This window comes from Tinamus guttatus, unplaced genomic scaffold, assembly GCF_059628265.1.
Source record: "Tinamus guttatus ecotype Peru unplaced genomic scaffold, ASM5962826v1 Tinamus_guttatus_pri_ptg000472l, whole genome shotgun sequence".
NCBI lineage: Eukaryota > Metazoa > Chordata > Aves > Tinamiformes > Tinamidae > Tinamus > Tinamus guttatus.
In genome coordinates, this window is record NW_028289006.1 from 2388684 (window position 1) to 2397081 (window position 8398).

Sequence of the window (8398 nt, forward strand, 5' to 3'; positions counted from 1 at the left end):
TCAGTGGCTGCTCTTTAAATCAGATTAGTGGAAGGACCTGGCTGAAAAAAAGAACTAAAGCTGTAATCACAAGATGCAATATCCTTTCATGCAGAGCTGCCCTGAGCAGGCAGAGCTGTGGGGGACGCTCTGCAATAAACAAATGATCAGAACAGGAGCTGTCCCCTGAGCCTTCATCAAGTGGTGCACACGGCTCCTCTCCTCCCGCCCTGGTTATTCACACACAGCTGGAGTCATGTTTTGACACTGCTGCATGCTGAACAGTGAAACAGGGAGGGAGATGGATGGCAGTGGGGGGAATGTTTGAGGGAGGGAGCCTGAAGATGTTTTCCCAGCAACCCATCTCTTGTACTTGGGCAAGCACAGTTTCACAAACTTCACACAGTTCAAAATTCACAGTTCACAAACTTCTGCACAGTTTCTGAAAGGGAAAATTATGCCTGTTCAAGATGACAGTTTTTTCTCAAGTAGGGCTCCAGCTCTTCAACCTCAGCACTCAGTGAGGATGATGAGGAAGGACTTTGGTGTCCTTATTTGCTTATATCTCCTACTTCCATGGATGGCTTTGTTCCCAGGTCTTTTTTTTTTTTCTCTCTCATTTCCAGCAGGGCTTTCTCCTTTCCTGTCTCCTTCTCTGCATACATTCATTTATTTTCAAAGAGTGGAGGGGGTCCCGGTTATGGTTTGAGGGTGAGGGACGCCCCGCACTTCTCTGCTCACCCTGGACTGTGAGTCCTGCTGCTCCTTCCCTGGAGAAGTGATATGGTGGAGCCCCAGACCTGCTTTGTCTTGAGTGTAAAAAGTACCATGGGCTCCATGGCCCATACAGCTGCCTGCCTTCACCCCGGGAGACCAGCTCATGCTTTCATGGTCCAAGACCAGGTTGTCAGGCTTAGTAGCTCAGTGTGCTCCCAAACATCTCAGCAAACCCAGGTAGGTCCTCCTCCACACCAGGTCCCAGCCCTGCAACTGTTCAGATCTCTGGGACTTTCACTGTGACCCAGGGACTTTCTGCATCATCTGCTTGAGCACCTCCTGACTGAACTGCCCCATGGCACTTGCAGGCCCACAGTGCTCATGCCTGCAAACTTGAAGATCCTGCTGGTGCTCCCATCTGACCAATGATTCTGCCCCTCTGTGCTGCACTTCTGTGGCATCCCTGGCCTGCAGTTAGGCTCTTAATGAACGTGGATGGTTTAATCAACTGTCTCTGCTTTGTGCAGTCCCTTCTCCTGTGCATGTGTATTTATGACCTCCTGTGAAACTCTGAGTGACTTGCACAAGGAGAAGAGGGATGAGGAGCCAGGGTGTCCTGCACACAGCAGACTAGTAGCCAGCCATACCACTAAAAGAGCTGTTTTGGGAGTGAGCAAGGGCACAGGCCTTACTGGGTGTAATGGTCTTCCACTGAGGGCATGATATGAACAAAAAAACAGCAGGAGAAATAAGGAAACCTCCCTGCTCCCTCCACTCATTTGTTTCTTTCAGGTGTGGCTGGAGGAGTTTAGGATTTCCTCTGACATGTGCGTGATTAAGTAGTGCTGTGTGCTGGGTTAAGCACACTGTTATAAGGGAACAGGAAACTGCTGCTTTTCCAAAAGTATTTCTGGAGAAGTAAGAAACCCGCAGGCTAACCACACTTCTTGAAAGAACAGCACCTCCCCTTGCCAGCCAAACAGTCCTGAGTCCCATGTAAGTTTCTATTTAATTTGGCAACTGAATCAACCCTCACCCAAAGCTAGCTTAAAATTAAAGTGCAAAATAACATCTCCATATAGATTAGTATTTGTTTCATAACAGCAGTTTAGAAAATCAATATAAATGGCCATGTAAATCTGTGGTATGGGGAAGGAGAATTTCACTCCTGGCCAAGCAGCATGCACATTAACAATCACTTACTCCTGTAAATCCTGGTGCATGTCATACCCTTCATTCCTCCCAGCTCTGCTGCCTTGGGGGCCAAGGTGCATTTCAGAAGCACCTTCTTGCTGTGCCAGGTGGTTAAGGAGATGGTTCTGAGATACACATAGGTGGAAAACATACCCTGTAGTTTTGTTTCTCTTACTGAGGCGGCAGCAGCTTCTACCAAACTCACAGTGCTGACAGCATAACATTTTTGAAGGCAGTGGAATCTGACAGAGGGGAAGGCCTGGGTTTGGCATATTATAGACCAACCACTATGTTTGAATAGGGGCTTTGCTTGCTCGGAGCATATGGATATATGGGAGCATGATATGCCATGCAAAAACTCGTGGGCATGAAAGTCTCGGTAAAAATTTTGTTTTGATATTGTATCTATCTTAAAATGAATTATTACATATGTTCAAAGCATCAGAAGGCTATGTTTTTAAAAGCCAAATTCAATATATATGAGTTTCTTTTCTGTTTCAGAGTATGCAAGTGTCCAGCAAGACACAAACAAATAAACAGAGGAATATAGACCCCCATAGACATAGACACATACAGTATTGAAAAGATCACATCCTTCCTTGTATCTGTTTGGTGTGGCCTGAGTTTAGATTGCTTCACTTCTTTTTTTCTTTTTTTTTTTTTCTTTTTTTTTTTTTTTTTTTTTTTAAGCCTCCGTAACACTGAATCAGCTTTCCCTATTCAGGAAAAGTAGCATGGAGAAGTTAATAATCTTCTTCTGTAGCCATGTTCTGCAGTCATGTATGCACCACCTTCCAGGAGCTGATCACTGCTGAAGAATCCAGTATCTCTTTCCAATTTTCCCCCCACCTGCAACCCCCCAGATCACTCACTCTGATCCATGGGGGCTTGTGGCTGATAAATCCCCTCACCCCACCAACCATTAGAAGATTCATGTCCCCAAGGAAGAACACGAGTCTCTATTAGTCAGGCTGTTCCTTTTTTAATTTTAATTAAATATGCCGTATACAAAGAACTAAATAAATATGAAGGCGTGACAGATACCAATGTACCGTATGCACCCTTGTGGATAGCTCCGTGTATTTATATAGAAAGTGTCATGGAAAGCTATTTACCAAATGCAGAGTAGACTATAGAATGATGCAACTCTGCAGATTCATTGCTCATTGCCAGGGTGCAATCCACACAGTGTGCGCGCGCACACACACACACACACACACACACGATCACTCAGTTCTGGGAAGGAGGGTGTCCGCCTTCCATAGCCTAAATACTTGAGAAATGTTTGAGTTAATGCCACCAAAATGCTTGGGAGGAGCTAGAGGTCAAAGGTATGCAGGATTATATCCCACCTGAGCATTGCAAGCAGCTGCACAAGAGACTTTTTTGTTTCAAGAATGCACAGACGGAGGTGAGAGTAGGCAGGGAAGAGTGTTTGTGGGGCACAGCAGGAGCCTTGTGGTGCTTGAGGTGGCAGTTAGCACCTAGGAATCACTTAGGACAGAGACTGATGTTAGAAAGCAAATCAGAAAATGGAAAAGAATGAGGGGAAGTAGCTGCAGAGGTTTTTGTGTCTTTAAATTTTCTTCCCATTTTGTTCTCTATCTGCTGGCCTAAGTGAGGAAGATGTTGTAAATGAAAAAGAAGAAGGAAAAAAGGAATGTTCTTTTGCTCTCTTCCCTACTGAGCTCTGGAGGAGAGCAAGTTAGGGCTGGGGGCGGGAGGCAAGAGAAGTGGCATGCCTTCATTTGGCAGGATCCTAGGCGTCCTTGCTGGTACCTGAGATGTGCTCACAGGTGGGCAGGGTGGAGACATGCAGGGCTGATGCTCCTGCTCCTTCCCGCTCTCCAGTCAGCTGCATCCTGGATAGGGCAGTGCAAGTCACTGCTCTTCCTGCTGCTCTAGTCCTGCAGCATTCCTGCTGAAAATAGGCCAGGCCAGGTTCTTCCTAGGACATTCCCTTATCGGAAGAGACCAGATCCATCCCTCTGGGTGAGCAGGGACAGAATTGCCATAGTGTCTGGAAGTCCTCTTCTAGGAGTAAGGGAGATACCAGGGTGCCTATGGAGAGACTGGTTGTGGGGAGTGGGGAAAGAGGACGCCTCCTCTTCTCATCAGCATCAACAGTGTGGGGGGCTGAGTCTGCCTCTTCTGCAGGGTTGAGACACTTGTCACCATGTGGTGTGGTCCCCAAGCCACTGCGGACAGGCACTTAGTCTCTTTGCTCCCTGAAGCAGCTACATGGGACCTTTCCCACCAGTGTAATCATGGTAAGGGCTGGTCTGGGCCTTAGGCCGAGGGATGGTATAATCATTCTGGGGTTCGATGGCCTGAAAGAGAAGCAAAAATATCGTCACCTTTCAAAACTGGAGAAAAATAATAGAATAAGGTTAAGGAGAAACATGGGGAGAGAAATAAACTGTACATTTCCTGAGAATGGAAGATGGTCATGGCAGAACAAACCAGTGATCAATATGATGTCTTTGGAGGACATATGTGGATGTGGCGTGAGCTACTACACCCAACCAGGCTGTGATTTGAAGCAGGACTGGTGAATGTACACCATTCGCTCTAGACCTGCGCTACAATTTGTAGTAAATAAGGCATGGCCTGGGGAAAGGAGCACAGTCCACTGTACTAGAAGAACTGCACTAGAATAGAGGACTTGGTATGTTATGTTATGTCCAGAAGTATTGAAAACGGTCTCAGATTTTGCCATGGGCCACTTTGCCTCCCCATGCCGCTAGACATGCCATGACTCCCTCCCTCTAGCCACATACATACATCACATCATTGTCTGACTCTGGGAAAGGCATACAACCCCCTCCACAGAGCCTTTTCTAGGCCCATCTAGTTTTGTCTTTATTCCTTCCTTTCCAGTAAAATGCTGAAGGACAGCCTATATCTTGTAAAACATAACAAGGACTGTAGGACTGTGCATTTACCTTCATCTGAAATTGAGGAGAGTATGGGGAGTTGCTGGGATATCCTTTTCCTCCTGAGATACAAAACAAGACAGGGGGGAAGGTTAGTGAGTTAGTTGTTATATGGTAGCATGGAAACACCATGTCACAGGGGACAAGAGCCTGCAGCTGCTTGAGACTAAACTATATTAGCAGCTGCTTTTAAATTTGCCCCAAACTACAAACTCTGCAGGCAGTTATGGATTGAAATCCACAGGCAACTCCCTTAATAAATATTTCTGGCAGGAATGAAAATAGGAATAAATTGTATTGTAAAAAGTAAGACAGGTGGCGTTGGATTATAGACCATTCCTATTGTCTCCCAATTATTTTCCTATTCACGGCCAAATCCCTCCCATTTCCATTGCAAGACTCCCTCTGCAGCCTTTGCACTTCTTCTCTCCACTTTTCTTTTAGAAACCTGAAGGTCTGGCTCCAGAGGCCTAATGTGCAGACTCACAGGGAGTTCAGCCACATATTCTAACGATAGCCTTGGGAAGCCTAAAAGATAAAACATTTTGCTTTCTCAAAGTAGGAATGAGACTCATACGGAAAAGTAAGTCCTCCTGACTCCCTTTTGAAGGAGTGGAAACCAGTTCAGAACTGGAAGAAATAATCCCCAAGGTATAATCTGGAGAGGTCTCATGTGTTGAAAAGTTGGTAAAAGACAAACAGAAAGCTCTCCTGAATCTTTATCCAGACTTTTTCAAGCATAAGAGAGTCACAAAGAATTTTGTCTCTGCCTTGACACACAGTAAATTTTTTACTCATTCCTCCCACGTATTTTTGGCTTTTGCCTTTATCTTGGTTCTTACTCCTTTCCCTCTTTGATTGGGGGATTCTCATTCACTTACATTTCTTCATCATGCTGAAACTTTTCCTACCTCTAAATTTCTCATTATCTTCAAATCTTTTATTGTAGCCCTCCTAGCCCTTTCTGCTCATGAGTGGTACATGCATGCTTGGGGCTGGAAAAGAGAGCAGTCAATCACTTCGTCATACCTTGCAAAATTTCATCTTGGGTGTAGGCATGATTGTCCACTCCAGAGGTCTGTTTTATCAATCTGGGATTGCAGAAATCATTTTCTGCAGGGTAGTCTTCCAGCTTCAGAGGGGCAGTGAGGAAACAAATTTCAGGGACTATGTACATTATCAGGAAGATCCATCCATTGGACACCAGAGCAATGGCCACAACAGGATCATCCCAGCTAGGATGGTTTAAACTTCTGTTGCCTCTTGTGAGCATAGTGATCCACACCACCCAAATGGCAATGGAGAACAGGACAGTGACAAAGATGTGTGCTCCATGCCTCTTCCAGCTCCTATATGGCCCACAAAATGTGAACATGGAAACCAGGAAAGTCAGAGCCATCAAGAAGAGCACATAGATCAGTAGCATGACAAAGTCCTTGTTGGTCTTCTCTTCAGTCATATTCAGAAATGCATCTCTTTGGTTTACTAGCATGGTGACTAGGTACTCAATGCTGATCACAACTTGCACCAGAGCAAAGGCAGCAATGAGTAGCAGCAACACCAACCAGGAGAAGGGCTTTCTTCCTTTCACTAGTTTGGTGAGGTTGCAGGCATGGGTGAGGAGACAGGAAAAGCAGAGAGCAAAGAGGACTCCAAATAGGAAAAAGCGTGTGGGACGAGTATTTTCATTGAGTTTAATAATAAAGGCAAATGTGAGACCAAAAATGCCAAGCGTGCCTAAGAGGAAGAAGAAATAGATGGAGATCATTTGTCGCTTGCTGTTGTCTTGAACTTTACAGATGAGGAAGAAGAGTGAGCAGATGAGGAAAATGGTGACAATGACTCCAGCTGCAGCCAGCGATTCCAGGACAATGCCCCAGGCCTGCTCCATGTCACAGAGCAGATAATAGTCAGCATCGATGCTGCCGCAGCCTCGAGGAGGTGACGTTGTTGTCATCCTCGTGCCTTCTCAAGTGATCTCTCAGGGATACGTTTCCCAAAAGCTGCAGAAAAAGAAAGACAGACACTATTATATCAACCATCTGAGTACTGAAGCTGCAGGAGAGGAAGGACAGATGTTTCACCCTCACTTCACTGGGCAGGTAGACCATAGTTGTAAGAACATGAGGGCTATGTGAGCAAATCTGGCCCTTTTTTTTGTGTGAGTACCCTTGCAGGTAGGGTGGGGGTTCTTACCCTCAGAAGTTGGTAATTGACCTTATAAGCCCTTTGAACAGTCCCTGGATTGTGCAGTGTTGAGGCATGTGGGGTGCGGCAGAAGGTAATGCTCTTACCCAGGTGTTACCTGGGTGCCCTGAAGCACAGAGCCTGAGCTGCCTTGCCACTTTTGTTCCAGGTGATAAAAGAGCAGATGTTAGTCACAAGATACTTTAAGCTCTTTTAACATGTTTAAACAACGTTGGTACCTTATACCAATGAGGTTCAGAGATGAGGAATAGAGAACAGGAAGATCTTTTCTGCATTTTTTTCTCTCTTGTCTTTGGTTTATAGGTTGGAGTGAAAGGAAACTTTAACTCCGTTAACTTGCAAACTATTATCCTGGATGCCTTCAGCACAGCTCTTCTCACTCCAGTGATATAGACCACCAGCCATAAACCCAAGCTTGTATTTCTCTATCTTCAAGACAGCACAGCAATAAGAATTATCTCAAAGGTCTCAGTCCTCTCCCTGAACTATTATCATGAGGTGTCTGGAAGTCCTGACAGATGTCAGAACTAGTTTTGGCATTGCATGAGAAATAAAAAGTAAGTTACTGCTTGAGGCTCTGCCATCTATCAATCAAGAAAGGACAAGGTCTCTTCTCTACCTTACACATCCTCACTGTCTTGTCAGAGGGAGTCCAGTGTTGTCTGAGTAAGCCTTGTCTGAGCCTATCTTGCCAGGGGAGAAAGAGCTGTTTAGGTGAGCCTTGCCAGTCACTGAGTGGAATTAAGTTGTCTGCTTTCTCTGGTGCTTGAAGTTCTGCAGAAACCACTGCACAGGGATATTGAGCATTTCGTGGCCCATTGTACAGACACTAAGCGAGTTTAGATCCTCAGCACTAGGCACCGCTTTCCTGATGACAGAATTGTTCAGTGAAACTCACGTTTCTACAGTCTGTCAGAACAGGATTTAAGATACAATATGGATACAGAAAAAATGGGAAAAATTTGGCTTTAGCTGACACACATAGGAAAAAGAAAGATCTTCTTTTCAGACATACTTAAAAAAAATTAACTGATCTTGCAAAAAAGTCTTTTGCTTCTCTCTGTGCCTTGACTTGCTCCCTTCTAGAAGAACATACTGTAATTTTGAGGCTAGTCTAAAAACCTTTGCCACGGATTTTAGGGAGGGGAGATTGAATCTCCAGTAAATGGCACATGACTTATCAAAGGATGAGGTGGGAAGGGGGGAAATGTCACTGACTTAAACTCAGCCTCACACATGACTTAATGTGACCTCCTTGTGAATGGTGCAGTGTTAACTCCAGCTGGTAACCTCAGTGTGCTAAAGGAGATGTGGAGCTCTTGAAAAAGTTGCTTGCCATAAAATGCAAAGTATGCAAATATACC

At 45.1% G+C, this 8398-nt stretch overlaps 1 protein-coding gene across 1 annotated transcript; it reads right to left on the reverse strand.

Annotated features, from left to right (window-relative positions):
* Nucleotides 1-3443: 3443 nt before the first annotated feature.
* Nucleotides 3444-6828, reverse strand: LOC104569725 (retinoic acid-induced protein 3). The gene is made up of 3 exons (XM_010216713.2): nucleotides 5856-6828; nucleotides 4836-4888; nucleotides 3444-4220 (listed from the first exon to the last, which is right to left on the reverse strand). The coding sequence occupies exons 1-3, from the start codon at nucleotides 6781-6783 to the stop codon at nucleotides 4128-4130; spliced, it is 1074 nt and encodes a 357-aa protein (XP_010215015.2). The 5' UTR covers nucleotides 6784-6828; the 3' UTR covers nucleotides 3444-4127.
* Nucleotides 6829-8398: the final 1570 nt, after the last annotated feature.